Consider the following 22941-nt stretch of genomic DNA (forward strand, 5'->3'; position numbering starts at 1 on the left):
TCATTGCCGCATTCGGCAAAAAAAGTAGCAGAGCGGGCAAGCGAGTCACTCCAGCTCTTCCTCATCAATGATTTACTCTGCTTCAAAAAACGTTTTCCGCCAAAACCGATTTCGGATCTCTCCTATCCTCTAATCAGGTAAAAATATATTAAATATTTGATAAATTTAAGAGGTCGACCTGCCATGATTTGTTCGATCTTACATGGAATCACCCAGTAGTACTTTTCTTCAGGCCACCACGGTGCACTCAGTGATTACGTTGTTCGGCTGTGGACACGAACGACGCGGATTGGATTCCGGTCGCGGCTGTCACATTCTATGGAAGTGAAGTGCTTGAGGCCCGTATATTTCAATTCCTTATAAGTACACGTATAACGGGTCGAAAAATGATGCAGAGCCCATTTACCACGGTATCTCTTCTTAGATGCCTTGAGACGTAAAATCCCATAAACCAACCATCTTGCTCCTTGCAGTGCACGTGCTACAGGTAAAAAGACACTCCGATGACTCAACTGATGGAGATTTTACTGAAAGCTCGACATATAAATTGTCAGATGCTTTACTGTGCATCAGATACTTCGAGCCCCGTTGGAATCACATATGCCATGTGGAATATGTTTAATATAATTTTGCTAATTATTACACGTAATTTGTTATTAAGACCTGCCACTTCCAGCGGGATATAAAATTGCAGAAATGGAATGACCCGTGACGCCAATGCATGCTTAAAAATCTGGATACGGTTGTGTGTTAGACAATATCAAGCTCATCGCTTCATTTCCGTATGCGCTAAAACAACGCAGGAGTCACCGACACCTGCGCCGTTGACGCTTAGAAGTTGATGAGCACGGTCCACTTCGAGCTACGGGCTGTTCATGGAGAACCTCCGCTTCCGCAACAGGCTGGGTAGATTCACCAGTATGGCACCGCTCCGCAACTGCAACAAATGTCCACATGCAAGTTATAGATTCATGAGCGATATCTGATTCTGCTATGAGATTCCTCTAAAGGAGGAGGAACACTTCCCGTCCAGGTGATGTCCATTAATCAAACGTTTTCATCCACTGTACAAATAATGATTGCTGTCATTCAACAGATGGCAGGAAAGGGAAGATGGAAGCTCGAGAGGGAAAAATTGGGGCTTTTTGTGGGAGACATTTCGACACGTGCCCTCCTTGAGGCTAGTTCTAGCTTTGAAGAAGAAAAGTCCACTTGGCGAAATGTTGGTTCGAGCTTCCAACTCCGGTTTACGGATTACTGTTATGTGCGATAACTGAAGCCACTGAGCTTTTTAGAGCGTTTTCTTTTCTCCTTTTTTTTCCTGCCCTTTGCCCATAGACAATGCCTTGGGGTCCCGCAAGTTTTCATATACCGTGTATTGGGACCAGTGACACTTTTTGTGCGATATTATCATGTTATCTATTTTCTACGTGATAGCTCTTGCACGCGTCAGTTCACTTAGAATAGCACAGATTGCGTCAGTTTTACGTGCATACTCACCTCGTCAGCGTCCAGAGCGCTGCGGCTGTCTGCGTCCCCTTGAAACTGGCTCCGGGAGCGATGGTGATTCCTAGCCGATGCGTCCAGTATCCTCTGCCGCAGCCTAGACATCAGGTTGCGCGTCCTGTACTGGGACCTCTTTCCTCCACAGCCAGTGAAGGCGTTGCAGAAAGGCCGCTTCTGCTCCGGCTCAAAGCGCTCTTCGCTCACGTCATCCTGAGCAACAGATGGACATAGACATATAGTGAGGTGCATATGCATGCGCACGGGAACGCCCCCCCCCCCCATAATGATCTAACGGGAGGCGCCAAATCTGCCTTACACCGTTATTCATTCGGTCCTTTCACGTAATTTTTTAGGGGCGAAGCTCCTTATGCCGTGGGTCGTGCGTCCGCGATGTATGGAGTAGTAGTCGTCGTCGTAGTAGTAGCAGGTATCGCCACCTCTCGTTTAGTCCTTGGAATGTCCACTGGATGGCGGTACTTCTATATGATGAATATATTGTGACGATGGAACGTCGAGGTGTGTCAATATGATGAAAAGATGCGACATGGCAGTACTTGGAGTGTTCACTAGATGGTCGGACGGACGGACCGATGGACAAGCAGACGGACGTACGCGTGGACGGACACTCAGACGGATGCACGGACGGACGGATGGACGCACGTACGGACGCATGGATGGACGCACAGACGGACGGACGCACGAACGGACGCACGGACAGAAGCGCGGACGGACTGGCGGATGCTTTGCCCTACTCGTCATTATTCAGTCCATGGGTAAGCTGTGATTTTATTTTAATGCGTCAAGCTATAGCCACGCATGTTTTTGGACGATAATGGTGGCCAAGCACCGCAAATGTTGCATTCAAATAACTGTTTACTGCCTACCCTTACCCCAGAATTCTAGGAATCAATGACAGGCATTCGTGAGAAGCACGTCATCGCTTAATTTTGTCCTTGCATCTGTTGCGGAGCTAACTCTTTTCAGCTGTCGACCAAAGTCAAGGGAGGGGGTGGAGCGCTGCAATAAATTTGCCCCCCCCCCCCCTATCTCCATTGGAGAACCCTGTGCCCGCCCTTGGGAAGGTGTCGTTCTGGCGCGTTTGCTTTGGTATGGCAGGAGTAAGAGAAGCGTTGTTAGCAAAAGAAACCGTCGACGCGGCGCTTTCACTTTTAGATACATACCGGACGCTACAATTACAAGCACAGCGATCCCTGAAAACATGCATGTATAAGTTGATCTCAATTTTTTTTTTTTGCATTTCCGCACTGCTTACCATGTGTCACATGCATTAGCACTATCAACATTTCTGGTTTTGTAGATCAGTTTAATGTGTAATCGTTACATTCTGGGCAGGTTGGTGGTATAGTGTATAGATGAACAGCCGTATGGGGCCATTCGTGAACAACTGCACCGAAAAATGTATACAAAGCGAGGGCTCCACTGCAAATGCGAATTTCTGTTCTGTTAGGGCACGCCGCTTCCAACCTAGCAGGTAGCTGTGTGGGTCGCAAGGACTGCAGGGTGGAATATCTATCTGCAGGCTATGTTCTCAGACAAAGCTGTAATGTGGCTTTCTCGGAAATTTCGGGGTCCGCAAATTTTTGGAGATGAGGGTACATTTAAGCTAACAAATGAAAACTTGGGCATCTTAAGTTAGATGGAATATTCAAGCTTGCCTCGCCGCGATGGTCCAGTGGCTGAGGTACTCGGCTGCTGACCCGCAGGTCGCGGGATCGAATCCCGGCTGCGGCGGCTGCATTTCCGATGGAGGCAGAAATGTTGTAGGCTCGTGTGCTTAGATTTGCGTGCACGTTAAAGAACCCTAGGTGGTCTAAATTTCCGAAGCCCTCCGCTACGACGTCTCTCATAATGATATGGTGGGTTTGGGACGTTAAACCACACATATCCATCAATATTCAAGCTTACACTACGTATGGAAGCATATAGCGTGAGCTGTATGCGCTAGCACGTTGACATGCTACAGGGGCAGCCCGTGCAGACGATCAATGCGTCGTGTAAACGGGGTTGCCGCCTACCATATATATGCTGGTTGGCATTGGCGTCAATAAATGAGCTTTACACCTTTGTGCGGTGCCGTGGCGGCTGATTAATAACTGTTAACCACAGTTGGATAAGCTATCGTAAAGCATCTTGTCACAAAGTGCCTTCACGGCTACAGGAATTATCTCGCGCTATCCTTTGAGCATGCATGATAGATGATCTCTCATATTCTATGCCACGACAAACAGGTATGTGAAATAAGCACTTTCATGGACGCAAAACAAAATGACATTGCCATTTGCGATCGTTACATCATGGTTTGCTTTCAATGGATCGATCAAATTGTATACGGTTCTCAAGTGCGTGAACAGATACTTGCGTGATTCCTTTCTTCTATGGCTTAGGTGACCATCTTTCATGTTCAGGCGAGAGTGCGTAGCTGATGCCCGTATAGAAATTATTATTATTTTTTTGCGTTTGCTTCTCTTGTGTGTGCGTGCAATATGTGAACTCCAAGAAAAATAAGAGTCATTTGACTCTCTTTTGAGAGTTTTGGCTTGTCCCGTGTGTGACTGTCTTTAAAAGAGGCACGTCAACTCCCTTTGTGGCTCATTACAGGGCCGTAACGGGAGGGGGGAGGGGGCTGAATGGTTTGGACATTCCACGAAATCTTTTCATTCTTTAATTTTTCAGGTTATACTAAAGAATTCAAGGCCTTCTCATCGACTACCAGTTGTTACGGTTAACCGTTCTACACATAACCACCCCCTAAAAAATTCCTTAGTATGGCTATGGGTCAATATCCTCTTTTCTGAGAGTCGTATGACCTTCAAGAGAGTTAGCGCGTCTTTTTAAAAAATCATACACATGGCAAGTCAGAACTACCCGAAAGGAGTCATAGATACTCTTTTTTTTTCTTAGTGTGGGTCTGAATATTTTATTACTTTCTCCCCCCCCCCCCTTTTTTTTGCTTTATTTGTGAGGTAGCCCGCGTTCATAGCATTTTCGTGTTTAAATAAAGAAATTAGGGCTAGCGACTCTACGTACAGAGACCCGGATGAAGCCCTGCCGTGAAACACACCTCCCCGAACAAACTTCTGATCTTATACTGCTTGGCAAACTTGCAGTTATAGCCCCAGAACGGAAACTCGCGACTGTACGACTCACCGGCTTTTCTTGTGCTTCCGTCAAGCAGACTGAAAGGACGAGGACGCCAAAGAGGAGCAACCCAGTAGTAGACATGATTGATGTACCCGGCCTTGCGCACTTAGATCCTGCAAGACGCACACATTAAAGTAGCTTCATCATTCCCGATTCTTTCCGTCAGCGAAGTTCTTTCTCCCTTAAATAGACTGCACGAAAAGATTTGGCGCAGACCCTTTTGTCGAAATGGGTCTCGAGCAACACCTGCCACCAGAAGACGCAATTTCGATGGTTCCTTTTCACGCGTCTCTCAGCATAAATATTGTGTTTTCTGGGGTGACATTCTCTCGTGACGGTATTTGCCTAACCATAGACGAAAAATGCAGTGTGTTCTCACGACAAGCGCTGCATGCGTGCACCACTAATTATTCGCGACGCGCGAATAGTGACGTAATATATATATATATATATATATATATATATATATATATATATATATATATATATATATATATATATAGTGCCGTAATATGGAGGAAGAGGAGGAGGAGGATTGAAAGAGGAAGGAGGTTAGCCAGGCCGTAATATATATATATATATATATATATATATACATATATATATATATATATATATATATATATATATATATATATATATATATATATAAGGGAAAGAAGTGTATACCTAAGGGCTCGTGTTTTCGTGTTTTAACACAATATTAATGAGATCTAACAGACAGTAATGCCAAGGAATGTACAGGGGAAGTTATTAGAACCAATGGAATGTAAATAAGAAGAAAGAAAAGTGGATGAAAAAATAACCAGCCGTGGGCATGGCTGGTTATTTTTTCATCCACTTTTCTTTCTTCTTATTTACATTCCATTGGTTCTAATAACTTCCCCTGTACATTCCTTGGCATTACTGTCTGTTAGATCTCATATATATATATATATATATATATATATATATATATATATATATATATATATATATATATATATATATATATATATATATATATATATATATATATATATATATATATATATATAATTACGGGGTGTTTCAGCTAAATATTACTAATCAATAAAAAATTAAAAATGAGTGATACGTGGCTTCAGCTAGCGCAGTATTGTTCTTAGCTGTATGTAGCATGTCAGAATATATTTTTTGATCCGCTAAGCACGCTAATTAACAAAGATTGCCTATTGAGCTTCTTAAATACTGACTCTAGAGAAAAAAATGTCAATACAACACTTGTAGCTCTTATCCAGAAATTATAAAATTTTAAATTTACGGTAAGATAACAACGCTGGTAAATGTTTTTCCAGGATTTGATTAAAGTGCGCGAAATGAAAACACGTGATTACCGCGTAACGCGTGGCGCTTTGAGTGCTCTGCAATGTAAGTTGAACGAATTAGCGAAGGCTTCTCACAAACGAAGATCGCTTGAACAAGCTATCAGTGACTACGATGGACATTAGGCGATGGTTGGATGGTACCATTCAAAAAAAAAAGGGGGGGGGAGAGAAAAACTACGACAATAAACAAAAGTGGCTGCCACATGCATTGCAATACGAGGCCAGTGGCAGCAATCGGTGCAGCGCAGACGTTTATTTTTTTTTCTGTACGTGTACATAACATATGGGAAATTTGAAAAATTCTGGAGTGGGGGATAGTTTGAACCCCCAGTTCTTTTCCAAGCTACTATACTACTACTACTACTACTACTACTACTACTACTACTACTACTACTACTACCACATGGCTACGCCGGAGGTGGTGCGGATGGTGCGGATGGTGGTGTTGGTGGTGGTGGTGATGGCAACTACTTTACTTAAAGGTTTTTGGTTATGGCAACTTCTTGTCCTAAGTGTTTGTGGCGATGGCAACTACTTTACTTCAAAAATTTGTAAAACGATAAGTTCAAGGACGCCTGAGCTTCGCCTTCAAGAGTAGAACGCAATAGCGCGTTCGCATCGCCTCCTCAATCGCTATAGCCTCTCGGTGGGCACTTAAACCGTGTCGCAAGGAAAGGTACATCTGTAATTAGGCCCTTTCAAATTATCCTACAATTCCTACAGCAAGTACAGTTCGGAAGTACCCATTGCGTTATATAATTCTTCCTTTTGCGTATCAGTGAAGTATATTCATATACGCGTCCTCAAGGCAACACACGTACCGGCAGTTTCTCACTTTGCCGATGCTTTTGCTGTTGATGCTGATAAAATATGTCCGATTGCTTTGTAATGGGTTGGCCTTTGAACTTCTCGGTCGATGTGCACTTCGCATGTGTTGAAGCCTTGCGCGATTTTACATTTCTGCCACGCAACATAACATGCGCTATGGAGACTCCTCGCAGTATACATGACATTCGTATAGGGTTTCTTTCGAAAGCAGTTCCAATACAGCGTGACTCTGTGGTAGAACGCCTTCTCTCCACGCAGGAGGCCTGCAGGTGTTCAAGTGTCGCTCGAACCGTATATTTATTATCATTGATTTATTTGCATATATCTCGAATTTTCGCTCACAACCAATAACACGGTCACCGACATCGGAATTTTGGCGAAACGATTGAAGTGTATTGACGCTATCGCGTGAACGAAAAGGAAAAACTGATTGCAGACGGAGTATTATGGCGCTATACATATATGGGCAGCCAAGGTAACTGGCAGAGATAAAGATGATTCCAGAGGAAAACATTAAAAAAAAACTTTTAGAACAAATGTTTGCCGACTTAAGCAGGCACGTGAACAAACAAGATGAGAGAGTTTGAAACGAGCAATCTTAGTTCAGATGAAGTTCAAGTGAGGGTATTGTCAGCGGCACCAAACACAGTTCGCAATATTGCAGAGATGATTCCAGAGGACAGCGTTAAAAAAAAAAGCTTTTAGAACAAATGTTTGCTGGCTCAAGCAAGCACATGAACAAACAAGATGAGAGAGTTTGAAACGGGCAGTCTTAGTTCTGATAAAGTTCCAGTATTAGGTATTGTCTGCGGCACCACACACAGTTCGCAATATTGCAGTCACTTACGTTTCCACATACTTGTACACTCTGTAATACAATGCGACAGTGTTAAAACACCTACTCATTACTTTTTCCCAAACTTAACTTCGCTATTTATTGTCGGTTGCGACTGCTGACATAAGACTAACCTGCTAGTAAGTATTTAAAATTTTAGCTGGTATTGTAGTTTTAGTATAAATGCAACCGGGCAGTTGATTGCCAGGATTTGTTCCAATATGCATGGCTCTATGCATTCTGAAAAGAGGGACAAGTCACACAGCATTGATCTGATATGCTTCTAGCCGCAGAGGCCCCATGACCCAAATATGATACTTGCCCGCAGTAGTTTTCAGCTGGTATCTACCTCATACCAAGTCATTTCGTGCGCTATACGCGTGGAATCATTTCTCAAGAAATCAATACAGTGTGTGCGTGTGGACAAGTATAGGTACAGACCCAGAAACAGCAGATGATATATAAGCCATTTTAAAGTCTGCAGGATGTTGGGAATAGTAAACGCCGACGTCCACGAAGCTTCGGCTAAAGCTGAAGCTTCTTTGAGGTAATGTGCCGATTTCGAAAAACGTCATCAAAAGTCTTTTCACTGGCGCGATTACAGATTGCAAGGAGCGCTTCCACGCACCGTTCTGCTTTTATTCGATCAGTGCTCTGAAAATTGCCAGTGGTCCTGCAATAGTTCCACTCGGCCACAAGAGCATTAGCGAACCTTTTGTTCTTCGTTTAACAATTGCTTAAAATATTTTTTTATTAATTTCTACATTTTAGACACTGCCCAGCCCTTTTAGAGTTATTTAAAAGATAATTGCAAAGGAATCAACATTATTTTAGCCAATGTGGCCAGACTAGTGTGTCCACAGCAGATCGAATTTGTACTTTTTTGAGAAGGCGGCCGCCCCATCTCTCCTTTCGCTCGCTCTTGTATCGGGCGCACGCGGACGTTGGCCCCCAACAAAGAAACTGTGCACCCCCCCCCCCCCCCCCAAAAAAAAAAATTAACATATTCCCAAAGGGAACCCTGATGGGATGCGAAGCAGCGGCTTTGCGCACGGACGCGATCGGCGTTTTTGACTCGCGCCTCGTCGGTGCCGTTGGTGATCCGCTGCCGACGCTTGCGTTCCGTTTCCCTGTCTCGCGCCTCGTCGGTGTTGCAGGCGCGACGTCGCGATTCGCGAACGCGATCGGCTCTGCTAATCCTCGCAACGCCGGTGACGGCCGGGTTAGGTGCATGTTTCGGCGGGTGAAAGAGCTTCGCTTTCTGGCGTCCTTTTCATCGCAGATAAACGAGCCAAAAGTGTTCACTCGATATGCACTCGAACGTTGAGAGCGGTGAATAGGGTGAAGCTAGAGAGAGGTGACACGCAGCGAGCGCGCGGCAGGCGAGGGAGAGAGTGATGTCACCGCGCACTGCGGGGAAAGACATAACCTACTTGGCACCGCCCCAACACCCGCGGCGAGGGGAGTGCTGTGCGGCGCGTTGGCACGGAGACATGGACGGACAGCACTACACAGGCTAGTCAAAGAGCTCCTTTGTATCTAAAACTTGCAGAGCATTCTTTTATTAGATGCGAAGCAGCTCTTTGACAACTTTGTGTAATGATGTCCCTCCGTACGAACGCTCCACAAGTGTTGGCACGGTGCCAAGTAGGTCACGCCGCTGCCGCGCGTCTAACACGCCAGTTTCCTGTTTTATTTTCAAGTTTATTTCGTTATTGCTGACCAGTGGGGGGAAAATGCGCTTACATGATTATGCGACCCCGGTATGTCATACACAGAAAAAGAAATCATGTGTATTATGCATACGAGTGAGAATTGTTCGGAAGCCAGGCAGAGATGGAAAGAGATGAAAAGAAAAATACAGGGAGGCTAACATGGTAGAATAACTGGTTTGCTTCCCTTTACAGGAGCGCAGAATAAGGCGAATGTAAAGAGGACAGATAAAATGAAAACAAAGAAAAAGAACAAATATCCGTTCAGATATCTTACTGCCAGTATCATAGAGGCCCGCGTTTAAGATCTTGATTTATTTACGGGCGGCACAAAATATGAGCTTGCGAGCTGTGTTTTGACGATTTCGTGTAATTGCTAGAACGGTTTGGATACTGTGCCACGAGGTGAGAGCAACATGCATGGATCCATCCGCAAAACGATTATTTATTCTGAAGTAATATTTACAGGCCCTCGCACACTTTAAAATGAAGTAGATAAGTAACTCTGCAGGGAATAAAGGTTCTGACTTTCTCAACTTCCGCAGTTTTCGGTTGCCCAAAATAGTCGTAAGTCGACCGCTAGCAGCGTGTCTCTCATACATGTTTTTTTTACGTAAAACCCCCGATTTTAGTCCTAAAGTGCGTTCCAATGCATAAATATGACCCTGCACATCATTGTGATCGCGTCTCTCTATGCAAGTGAATAAAATATTGACATTTACCCTCAACACGGGGGTTCATTTTTATGCTATGTGTTATCTTTGTTCGTCATGTTTTTGAAAGCAAGTCACCTGTAGAAGCTAATGGGAAAAAAGAGGTAAATCAGTTCCATAAAAACAAGCAAGCAAAGAAACATACGAAACCATGTGACGACACGCTGAAGACAATGACGCAGCGGAAAAATTGAACGTAGATCAAAAAACCAATTTTCGAGCTTTTGGTGAACGTCTAATCAGAAGCATGACGGCTGTTCTATCCGGAGTACAGATGGCACCCTCGTTCAGGCAGACTGTAGAGCTCATAATTGCTCTACTCTGGCAGACACATCGAACTGCTACGCGAAGCGGCGCCAGAATTTCTTTGCCATGGTGGGAACCCATGACAAGCGAGTTCCTTCAGAGAGGCAGGGAGGCTGAGAACCTGTGCACTGTGTTTTGAGTCTTGACCATGCTTGTTTTTGGTAGGGGTAAAGGGGAAGAAGAACCTCCACCCAGCCTCTCATCCCCCCCCCCCCCCCCGCTGGAGCTGCCCCTGACTGCAAGAGCACAGAGAGATTCTTCTGTGGCAGAGACTTTCCTCGGGCGTGTGTAACACGTAACCACTCTACGGTCGAAGCTGTATAACACTGCAGCTGGTATTTACTCGCAAGCGCTTCCATCTCAACCGAGCGACAATTCTTCTGCGTGCCTTCGCGTATCGCCCACAGTGTGCACTACGCCGGCTGGTAAAGAAAAAGCAATGTTACATTAGAAGCTTGCGCGTAGCTTGAGCAGCAATACGTCACGTTTCCTGCGTTCGTATACCTGTTTCGAAACCGACAAAGCTAGAAGGGCGATCGCCATAAGGTGCACTTTCTGCTACCGAGTGCGAAAAAAATGATAAAACAAGTAGAAACAAATAGAAAAACTGTTCGACATTCGCTGGAAAACCCAGCACCTAGTGCTTCCTTTTGTTAACCAGCGATGAGCAATTGATTACCACTAATGCAGCTCTGCACGGGCGCACGAAAACGACTGCGGAGACACAATGAGCACAGTCTTTTGTGCGGCTTGGCGTAAATTATCCATTGGCGACTGCAGCGAACATACTGTTTTCGCGCCTGCCACTAGTGCGCCCACGTCGCTTTGTTTACCTCTCCACCCGCTTTCGGAAAAGCGAAGAGGGGGAGGAGGAAAATAAAAGAAATCCGCACCAAGTACTGCTTGGAACGACCTACTAATGAGTGCAGTGGCGATTTTCCTTTATGAGGCAGACGCCCGGTTCATGCGCATCCCGCTTTTCGCCGCTTCGCCCCCGCCCCCTTCCCTACCTAGGCACAGTGGTTGTAAGCTCGGAAAGAAATCAAGCGACTGCGCCCAGAAGACGACGTGGCCGTGCAGTGGCCATGGCAACTTTGCGAACTTTGCGTCGGAGCATTGTGGGAGAGAACGGCAACACGCCGAGACCGCGCATGGCAAACCGGAGAGTTGTGGGCGTATTTTTATGATATTATCAGAAGCGCATCTACGCCATTGTTTTTCCTAATCAATTTTAGCGAGCCGATGGCGCTTCTAGAAAGCTCTTATTGTGCATATAGCCCTCTCAGCTATAGCTGGGTTGGCGAGAAATATTCTCCCTCTCTCGGTCTCTTTTTTGGCACAATATACGTGGAAGCGAAGAAAAGTTTGCTCAAACCAGTTGCGTTTAGGAGAGCAACATGTTTTATGCGTTTATTAAGAAACTAGGTAGGCTCGACCAGAAGCCGCTCTTGTTTTCAGTAAACAGCGTAAAAAAGAAAGCCACATTCATACTTGGACGCGCGGTGATAGTAAGGAAGCTGACACAATGGTTTCCGATTAATCTGCTCACCAACGCAAAAGACGAAAGCGAGCACCACTACAGAGTTTCTGGTGCATTCTGCGCGGAAGGCTTGCTCTGATTTAAAGCTTTAGCCGAGTTTGGGCTGCTCGGTACACGTGTTCGAACCACGGCAACAAAATATACCCGAAGAGCTTGTAAGTTGATTTCGCAAGTTAGGGGAATATCGCTGTTCCGAGTATCTCCCTCTCCCACATTAGTTCCTCTTTAGGTTTTGTCGGCTGTTCCAGCCAAAAACACTCATGCACTTGTAGCTGTAGCGAAGCTCGCTCACGGAGGTGAAGCAGAAGTAGAATACGCGGGGGTGCTTGGCAGTTATACTCACCGATCACCTATAGCTATCTATACAAACCAGAAGCTTAAGTTATGCACGCGACTAGACTGGTGAAAACAACGACCGTAGCGCCACTCTTTCCCTGTTCTCTCTCTCTCGCTGCTCTCTTTCTGTCTCTCGCTTTAGGTTGCGTCCAGCTATAGGTCTTGAAGAGTACGCGTGAACATTTACTATCGTTAGCTTTCCGATTTCATAAAATAGTTTGGTATCGTGATGAATATCGATAGACAGCTGCTGATGCCAAAAGTATCTCCGATAAAGAAAAACGACTTTCACTGTATTTCGTTGTAAGTGACGCGATACCGAGTAAGATGATTTTCCTGCTAACATGAACATCAAGCAGCATCTGTACGCACCACGCTGCCATGCTGAAGTGAGGCTACTACTGTATACATTATTGGTCGACAGGCATGTGTTCACTCACTGCAGTGCTGCGTGTGCCGCCGCTGTTCTCAGTTTAATACGTGATTTTCTGCAAAGGGGGTGATGCGTAAAGCTTGGCCATAAAGGCTTTGGTCCGAAAAAACTATCTGTAATCATTGACCATTGACTTCGTTAAAAACGTCTTGGTAGGTGTACCCTGTTTTGGCTACTTGTCCGCACTGTTGAATAAACAAACAAAAAAACAAACAAAGTATTAAATCAATAAAGATGGCACACACAGGATGTCTAAAAGCTTCGCGCCTTAGCCCAATAGCGTTTTTTTATTGCTTGTAAACGCCTGTTCAAGCGTGTCACGGGTCATATAGTTCATTCTGAGAAAAAAAGCACCTCTGATCGACTGACGGAGTTTTGGAAGTCATACGCATACGGTCTAGCAAAAAGGGAGCGCCCGTTAGACTACTGGACTGAAACTTGGTATAGGTCCAAGCGGCCGCTGACTATGAACATCGGCAGGATTTCATCTCAGGGGGTGCGAACCGGTGTCGCATCTCAGCTGGGCGAGGAGAGCCCTGGTTTAGCTTGGGTGAGGGGCAATGCTGCTGTGGCTTGATGGCGGTAAGTGCCTTTTTTTTTTCTTTTTGCACCTCCCTGCTGACTGATGCCCATGTCACTGACTGTATTTTCTAATCGCTTATAAAGCCTCCGACAGTATAATGAGACAAGATCAGGATAGTAGATTGGGATAAATTACACAAAAGCAGAAACAAAAAAAAGGAGAGGGACCCATCAAACACATAGAATAATGAAGCAAGGAGCTTCTATAAAAAGCCACGTTCGAGATAGAGTGGGACGAGTGGTTGGCTTGACGAGAAGACGATGACGGCGTCAGACGCCACTCAACACAGATGAACAGCAGGCTCGCAAATCTTGTAGAAGCTAAGAAATCTATTCAGAAACGACTGCATACGCAAAAACACAAGCGAAGCCGAAGGCAAAAACTCGCGGAATCAAACAAACACGTCAAAACACACAGCGCCCAGCTATGCCATCAGGAATGGGATGACGTGTGTGACGCTACGGACGGCAACATCAACCAGGTCCCGACAAAGTGTCCAACAAGATGCTCCGGAACCTGGACGACCAGAGAACGAGCTGCTTGACAGGCTACATCAATGAGTGCTGCCGGAACGGGGAGATACCCGACGACTGGAAGAGGTCCGACGGGAGCTTAAGTCGGGTAAATCTTAGACATTCAAAACATGTGGCCCATCTCGCTCACTTCTTGCGTCGGTGAAGTAAGGGACATGCTTGCCTGAACAGAGTTAACGGCTCATTTGAGTCTAACAACGTCTACCGCAGCGACATGACCAGCTTCAGAAGAGGGCTGTCTACACAGTATGCCTTGATAAACTGAAGGAGCAAGTGATAGACACCACTGGACGAGGCACGACAGTAATAATCGGGCTAGATCTAAGGGAGGCTTTCGGCATGGTCGAGAACGCAGCCATCCTTAAAATAATTGTGCAAATCAGCCTCTACGAACGCACGTACAATTACATCACAAATTTTCTTACGGAAAGAAATGTCAGAATCAGACTGGACGAAGAGGGAAACATTCACGTGGACATCGGCAGTGCTGGCACACCGCAAGGGTCTGTCATGTCACTGATGCTCCTCGATCTCGTCATGATCGGATTATCAGATAAAAATAGAGCGAGTAGAAGGTAATAATCACGCAGTTTATTCAGACGATATTACGATTTGGGTTATGACAGACACCAACGATAGAGAGAGAGAAAGAAAATAGACTTCAAGAGGTGGTGGAAGCCTTCGAGAGTCATCTGGAGTCACCAGGAAAATTGGAACCGCTACTATACCACCACAAGAGACTAGGCATACCATGCAGAGATGTAACAGAATTACACAAAAGAGGAATCAGGATGTCCACTAGAAATAACAAGAAGATCCTCTTGGTTCAGAAGATCAGAGTCCTGAGTCTCTGAATCAAAGCCAGGGGAACAAATGCGGAAACCGTAACGCGCCTGGAAAGGAAAGTCATAAAAATCGTTGGTGTAATACACACACACACACACACACACACACACACACACACACACACACACACACACACACACACACACACACACACACACACACACACACACACACACACACACACACACACACACAAACGAACGGCTGCTACATCTAGGGGTACATAATACGCATGATGAGACCACTGAAGCACAGAGGATATCGCAATTAGAAAGTTTGTTCAGAACCGATAGTGATAATAATATTATCTCGCGTTTCACGTCCCAAACAACCATATTATTATGAAAGATGACGTAGGGTAGTGCTCCGGGAGTTTAGACTATCTGATGTTCTTTAATGTGCACTGTAATCGCACAGTATACGGACCTCTACCATTTCGCCACCAACGAAATTGTGACCGCTATGTTAGGGTTCGAACTCGCGACCTTTGGGTCAGCATCCAAGCACCCTATAGTCACTGTTTCAACGAGGCGGACGAGCCCGGAACCAAAGCAGACAGAAAAATCATGGAAGAGATCTTCATAAACTACTACAAAACGAAGGGTCCTAAGACGTAGATTCACCTGGACGTCCGATCCGCAATAATCACGGAAAACATGCCGAAGAATATGCACCCCGTACACAACGTCGGCAGACAAAAATGCCGCACGAAAACGATCCCCAAGAGCCACGGCACGTGGAAGGGGGTGCAGTTTGTAGATGGCGCCCGTTATTCCCGAAATATGGACACCAGTAATATCGTTGTGAGCGGCTCCCTCTGTGCAGTGTTGGTCACAGACACGAAAGGGAAAAGCGTTGACAGCGGGCTCCGTAAGAACTAGATCGTTGGTCGCAGCGAGAGAAATGGCCTGTGCACTGGCCATAATCAATGGCTGAAAACAAGACCGAATAAAATTACTGACTCCAAAACGTCCATTAGAAATTTCACAAAGGAATGAGTCTCTACTGAAGCAGCCAAAATACTGAACTGCAGAGCAGAAGACTTCCGGAATGGTAAAATTATACCCCAAATACCTCAAATGGATCCCGGCTATCATAGGGGAAGTAATCATAGAAGACACGGGCATTCCTACCAACCTCAACGAGAAGACCCACCAAACCACACGAGAACTAACCCACCACGGCTCGGGCAGCGATGTCCCAACACCCCACACCCACCACAGAAAGGGGCACGTCTCCGGTGGAGGTGATAGGGACGATGTAGGTGGTGACAATGGCGAATATGCAATGCAAGAAGAGAGACAGAGTGGTCACGTACCACGACATACTGGCACACTATAAGCAACACCGAGAAGAATATCCCCCACCAAACAGCTAGACAGATTTCAAGGAACAGATTGGTGAAGATGGCAAACCAGAACCTTTCGAAATTCAGTACACCAAAAGAGTGAATTCCAGCCGGTACCCACCAGTAATCTGTCAGCTCTTTAAGCGCGAAGACGCAGATATGGCACATATTTTATGGCAATGTACACAGGTCACCGTAATATAACGAAAGGACAATATAGGACCACACCTTCTGAAAGAGCGATGGCTAAGTGCGCTGACAAGCTTAGATCTGCATGACCAACTATATGGGCAATCTAGTCCATATAGCTGGTCTGTGTCTCACTCACTCAATCTATGTCTCACCACACATTTAATGTCCGGCTGGCCTGAACCCGGGCCGGCAACCTTGCAATGTTTTTCTAATAGTTTTTGTGTCCGTCCATCCGACTGCACCACTTGTATCAGTCAACAGCACAAGTCCTTTGCTGCATCTAGTGTTGTGTCGCTAGTTGATTATCTTCGAATACATTAAACGCTTGAAGCCGTCCTGAACATGCGGCCCAGATGACATATAGTTTACCAACTAGCCCAAAAAAACGACGAACATGCCGTAACGAGGGCCGCCTGAACAACAATGGAAAAACAACAACAAAGAAGGCACCTACCCTAGGCGGGATTCGAACACGCTTCCCCTGGTTTAGGAGACCGATGCCTTATACGATAGTCCACGAAAGGTGACGCTGCGCATGCCTTTCGAAATGCAAATGGCTGTGTGGACGGGGAGATGCCCTCGGCCATTCTCAAAGCTTATGGAAGTTCATAAGTCCCACGCTGCCTACTACACTACAAAAAGGCAGATTCCACGTACAGTGGGAATCGATGATATGCGAAGCACGAATGAGGAAAGTTGGTATGCCACTTTAAAATCAGCACAACGTTACAAGGCGGGCGGACGTAGTACACAGTAAACACAAGTAGAAATGTAATGCGCACTCACGTATCGAGGTAAGACGCAAGTATGTTGTTTATAGTCGCGTAACGACGGCACCAGAAATGTTTGCAATATCAGCACCAGCAGTGGTAGGCATGTAAATTATGCTGTACATGACTTTCATGTCAGGATGATCATGTTTGCTCCTGTCATTTGTGCTCGTCTTCCATTCACGTCACGTAATGCCAAATTTAGTATATGTGAAGCTAGCGAAAAGGCCGTGAGCGCACTTTTAGCGTAGCATGTAGTCAGGTTTTATGTGACACGCGTGAATGATTACTATGTTTGGACGTGTCATTTATCTTCGTTGTTTGTTCACGTCACGTAATACCAAATTTCGCATATTCGAAGCTGGTGAAACAGCCACGAGTGCATCATGAGCATGACATGTAGTCATGTTCTTACAGAACACGCATGTCATGATTATTATGTTTACCAGTCATATACCTTCGTCATTGATTCACGTCACGTAATACCGAATTTGGCATATGTAAAGCTAGCGAAACGACCGCAAGCACACCATGAGCGTGGCGTTTAGTCATGCCTTAGATGACATGCATGTCATGATTTCCCCGTTAGTAAAAGTAGTAGTAATAGTAGTAGTAAACATTTATTTAAAATACAGAGGTTGCCAGGGAGACCAGCCTCTAGTGGGTCAGCCTCCCTGCAGTACTAGGTGGAGCCCTTAGTCAGGGACACCGTTGGTTGTGGTCGCTGTCCTGGCACGCTGGACCATGGCTCGTTGGGTCGCAAGGTACTGTCTACCGAACAGGGCCACCTCCCAGTCCTCTCTTGTTGGATTTGGGTTCGGGGGTAAAGAAGGATTGAGCTGGCATGCCCATACCATGTGGTATGTGTCAGCCACCTCCGCACAGTATCGGCGGAGGCTGGAAAAGGAATTAGTCAAAGTACTTAAGCACTGCCGGGTACTGTAAAGTATTGGTAAATAGCCGGAGAAGAATTCTTTCCCGAGTCTTTTGCAGGGTGGAGGAAAACGGCGGTGGGAGTCCCGATAATTGGTAATTATATCTCTATAAGTTAGGAGAAGAACGTTCTCTTCTGGAACACAGGGGTCATCAGTGGGCGAGGCAGTGGCCGGGGAATGAGTGCGCGGGCGGCAGTGTGCGCCGCCTAATTACCTGCGAGGCCCTGATGGCCAGTAGTCCAGATTATTAAACGTGGAGAGGGGTAACCTACTCGCGGACAAGATTTAAGAATTTTGGCAGATAGGGGTGTGATCTATCCCACTTGAAAATTTCGGCAAGCTCCTTTGGAGTCTGATAATATAATTTGAGAACTGTCGTGTGATATAGCCACAGCTATGGCCACCTCTTCAGCATGGGTAGCATTGGTTGCTCGGAAGGACGGACCATCCACCTGCCTATCTTGGTGGACCACGGTGGGCGTATACCAACCCCCGTGGTAAGGGCAGGCGATGTACGTATAAAATACGTTTTGTTTAGTGCCGAATTGGCGCCGGAGAGCAAGAGCCCGCGCCTCCCCCCGACGGCCAGCGTGCGACCCACGTGACATATTGGTGGGAAGGGGTCGAACATGAATCGCGTATTTCCAATGTTCGGGCACTCGTACCCGCTCCTCTGTGTGGAATTCATGCCGAATGTGTAGGTGATCTAGGAGTCGCCTGCCTGACGGGGTCTGCGCTAGGCGCGTGCATTGATTTGTTAGGTGAGCCTCCCGGATCTCCTGATAGGTGGTTACCACTCCCAAGGCAAGAAGTTTTGCATTGGAAGTAGTGATCGGGAGATCTAGGGCTCTCTTGACAATTTTGCGAAGGGTGACCTCCAAGGAATCTTCATCGTGCTTCCGTAAGTGCAGGTACGAAGTCGCATACAAGATGCGACTAGTGACAAAAGTATGTGTGAGACGAAGCGCATCCTTGCTTTTGAGACCTCCCCGCTTGTTGGAGACTCGGCGGACCATGCGGCCCACCTGTTCTCCAAACTTACGCAGCTTGTGAAGTGTTGTCTCGACCCTGCGGTTTTTGTGAATGTGGAATTCAAGGAAACGGATCTCCTGTGCCTCAATAATAGGTCCACTATGCAGCGAAAGGTTAATGGATGAAGTGCACTTCACCGGCGGCCGAAGGTGCACAAATTTAGACTTCTGTGGGGAACACTGGATGCCGCAGTAGGCTGCATATTCGTCCACTATATGGGCTGCGGTTTGCAGGCTGTCCTCCATGCTGCCCAGGCATCCCTCTGTGGCTCAAAGAGTGATGTCGTTGGCATAAAGCGCATGCTTTACCCCGTCGACAGCAACCAAGCGGGCCGGAAGCTGCGCCATAGCTAAGTTGAACAGCAGAGGCGACAACACAGCGCCCTGTGGTGTGACTCTCGTGTCCAGGTGATATATGGGCCGTATTGCTGATCTTGGATGCGAATGTACGCAGCTCTGTCAGTGAGAAATTCGATTCCCGGCTGCGGCGGATGCATTTCCGATGGAGGCGGAAATGTTGTAGGCCCGTGTACTCAGATTTGGGTGCACGTTAAAAAACCCCAGGTGGTCAAAATTTCCGGAGCCCTCCACTACGGCGTCTCTCATAATCAAATGGTGGTTTTGGGACGTTAAACCCCACAAATCAATCAATCAAATCAATCTGTCAGTAAGAAAGTTACGGATGTAGTTGAAGGTGCGCTAGATGCAGTTGATGGCACTTAGGTGAGCTAAGATGACTTCGTGCTTGACGTTATCGAAGGCTCCCTTAAGGTCAAGCGCTTAAGGTCAAGCGCACTATGAGCGTAGCTTGTGGTCATGTTTTACGTGACACGCATGAATGATTGCCATGTTTTGACGTGTCATTTACCTTCGTTGTTTGTTCACGTGACGTAATACTAAATTTGGCATATTTGAAGCTAGCGAAACAGCCATGAGCGCATCATGAATGTGACATGTAGTCATGTTCTTACAGGACACGCATGTCATGATTATCATGTTTACAAGTCATATACCTTCATCACTGATTCACGTCACGTAATACCGAATTTGGCATATGTGAAGCTAGCGAAACGACCGCAAGCACACCATGAGCATGGCGTGTAGTCATGCCTTACATGACATGCATGTCATGATTTCCCCGTTAGGGCTTGTCACTTATGTTCGTCATGCATTCATGTCACATGCCAGGTTTGCAGTATCTCATGTGATTGAAGCCACTGTAAGATCAGCAAGACCATGACATGTCAATCATGACACTCATGACATACGTGTCATGATCTTCATGTGGTGACTAGCCACTTATGCTAGTCACCCAGTCATGTTTGCCATACCGAGTTTGGTATAGATCCCTTTTTCGAAACGGCCAGGAGAGCTAGATAGATAGATAGATAGATAGATAGATAGATAGATAGATAGATAGATAGATAGATAGATAGATAGATAGATAGATAGATAGATAAATAGATAGATAGATAGATAGATAGATAGATAGATAGATAGATAGATAGATAGATAGATAGATAGATAGATAGATAGATAGATAGATAGATAGATAGATAGATAGATAGATAGATAGATAGATAGATAGATAGATAGATAGACACGGGCAAAGTCGCCGAAGTTCGCTAAGAAACGCTTCGCACTTAATAACTGTCTGAATTATACCATATTCCTTAGGTGGTGGTGGTGGTGAAAACATATTTATTTATTTATTTACATGAAATTTTCTGCGGAGAAGCTCCGAGTAGTCGGACATACTTGGCTTGCGGTGGGGGGGCCCGGTTGATCAGACTCAACTGATCTTCCAGGTTCTCGCTGGCCAGCAGCTCCTCCCATCGCTCCGCTGTTGGATTTTGTACTGGTTGTAAGGCTGTAATGGCCTGACACTCCAACGTGACGTGGTACAGAGTGGCTTTAGCTGAACACCATGGACAGAGAGGAGAGTATGCCGAGGGGTGCATTTTACTCAGGATGTGCAAATTTGGAAACGTGCCGGTTTGAATTTGCCTCCAGCTGACCAATTCCTCTTTATTTAGTGTTCGGTGTGGTAGCGAATAAGCTTTCCTAAGTCCTCTATAATGGTTTAGGATGGCCGAATAGTCGCAAGGGACCGGAACGAGTTCCTCAGGGGCGGAGTTGGAAGTGCTCGGCTCGCATACCCTCGAGCTACCCTATCCGCTGCCTGATTCCCCTCCAGTCCCATGTGGCCCGGAGTCCATATAATCCGATGCCTAATTCTGAGTGGATGTGTAATGGAATGCTCGCCAGTGTCTGTAACGCTCATGATGACGCTGAGAGCGGGTTGGCTGATGCGCCCCTGTAGGTACTTGCGGCAAGCTGCTTGAGAGTCCGTGAGAACTGTCAGCGACCTTCGTTGTCTGTAGCCGAGGGCGAGAGCGAGCGCGATGGCAGTTTCTTCAGCATCGGTGATGTTGTGGCACCGCACGGAAGCGCTGGTACGTTCTGTGAGTGTGTGGTCCATGACTGTGGCTACAGCCTTATTGTTTGCATGGTCGTAGTTGGCAGCGTCAACATAGTACGTAGTGTTTTTGTGTGCATAAGTTCGCTCGAGGGCTTCCACTCTGGCTTCCCTCCGGCCCTGATGTAGTCGGGGATCCATATTTCGGGGGATGGGAGTGACCTTATAAGTGGCACGAAGTTGGTCCGGAATGGGCTTGCGACGAGCTGCGTCGTGAAACTGGCTGATGTAGCCGAGGCGTAGGAGCAGGTCACGGCCTGTAGGTGTTTTCTTGAGCCGTTGCAGTTGTGTGGCGAGTTGCGCTTCACAAAGTTCTTCAAAGGTGTTGTGTAGGCCCAATGCGAGGAGCTTGCTAGAAGGAGTACCCGGTGGTAGCTTGAGTGCCGCTTTGTAGGCCTTGCGAAGCATTGCGTCTACTTGGCCCTGTTCACTCTTGGTGAGGCGTTGGTAGGGCAAACTGTATGTCACCCTACTGACCACGAGGCTACGTATGAGTTTCAGGGTGTCCTCCTCGCGCATGCCATGGCGACGAGTGGCTACCCGAGATATCATTCGGACCACTTGCAGTGTAGTGGTGCGGAGAAGGGAAAGTGTGTGATTCACATGGCGGTTCGACTGTACCCACATGCCTAATATTCGAATGGTGGATTTCTCTGGGATTTGTTTGCCAGCAAGGACAACCTGGAGGCGGGAGCCTTGGTTGTTCTGCGTCGATGGTGGGAGCTTGCGTCGATAAATTCGTAGAATCTCAGATTTTTCTGTTGCACAGGCCAGGCCTCGTGTCTGCGCGTATTGTTCGACGCATGTGGCTGCCTGCTGCAGGTTATATTCTTTTTCTCCAAGGGACCCCCGCGTGGCCCAGACGGTGATATCGTCCGCATACATTGCGTGATGGATGCCATCGATGCGGTGGAGTTCATGTGCCTGGCCAACCATAGCTACATTAAAGAGTAGCGGGGAAATCACTGAGCCCTGCGGGGTGCCCTTGTTCGGAACCTTGATAACATCTGATCAGATGGAGCCGAGACCGACTGTGGCAGTGCGGTCCGTCAAGAAGGCGTGAACATAACTGTGGACGCGCTGCCCACAATGAAGGGCCTCGAGGCCCTCAAGTATGGCCTGGTGGCTAACGTTATCAAATGCGCCCTTAATGTCTAAAGTCAAGATAATGTTTTCTCCTTGCTGGGGGGCGTTATCAATGACTTCTTTTAATTGTAGCAGTACATCTTGCGTTGAAAGATGTGCCCGGAACCCGTACATTGAGTGCGGGAAAAGATCATTGTCTTCGAGGTAAACTTGCACGCGATCAGTGATGACGCGCTCGAAGAGTTTACCAAGGCAGGAAGTGAGGGATATTGGTCGGAGGTTTTCGATCGGAAGTTTTTTGCCCGGCTTCGGTATCATTATGACCTCCGCGTGCTTCCATTCAGGAGGAAGCGTGCCACGTTGCCAATGATCATTGAAAAACGCCGTGATTTCTTGTACGGCGCTGTCGTTGAGGTTCCTG

The 22941-nt window shown here is 46.6% G+C and overlaps 1 protein-coding gene across 1 annotated transcript in view; it reads right to left on the reverse strand.

The window, feature by feature from the left end:
- Window positions 1–562: 562 nt before the first annotated feature.
- CCAP (Crustacean cardioactive peptide) overlaps window positions 563–22941 on the reverse strand; it is a 47567-nt gene continuing 25188 nt past the window's right edge. The window contains exons 2-4 of the mRNA XM_037426396.2: window positions 4675–4781; window positions 1501–1716; window positions 563–937 (exon numbers count right to left, since the gene is read on the reverse strand). Coding sequence (XP_037282293.2) covers window positions 863–937; window positions 1501–1716; window positions 4675–4749 — 366 coding nt within the window. The 5' untranslated portion in view covers window positions 4750–4781 and the 3' untranslated portion in view covers window positions 563–862. The remainder of the gene's footprint in view (window positions 938–1500; window positions 1717–4674; window positions 4782–22941) is intronic.

Source organism: Rhipicephalus microplus, chromosome X (genome assembly GCF_043290135.1).
Source record: "Rhipicephalus microplus isolate Deutch F79 chromosome X, USDA_Rmic, whole genome shotgun sequence".
NCBI classification, from domain to species: domain Eukaryota; kingdom Metazoa; phylum Arthropoda; class Arachnida; order Ixodida; family Ixodidae; genus Rhipicephalus; species Rhipicephalus microplus.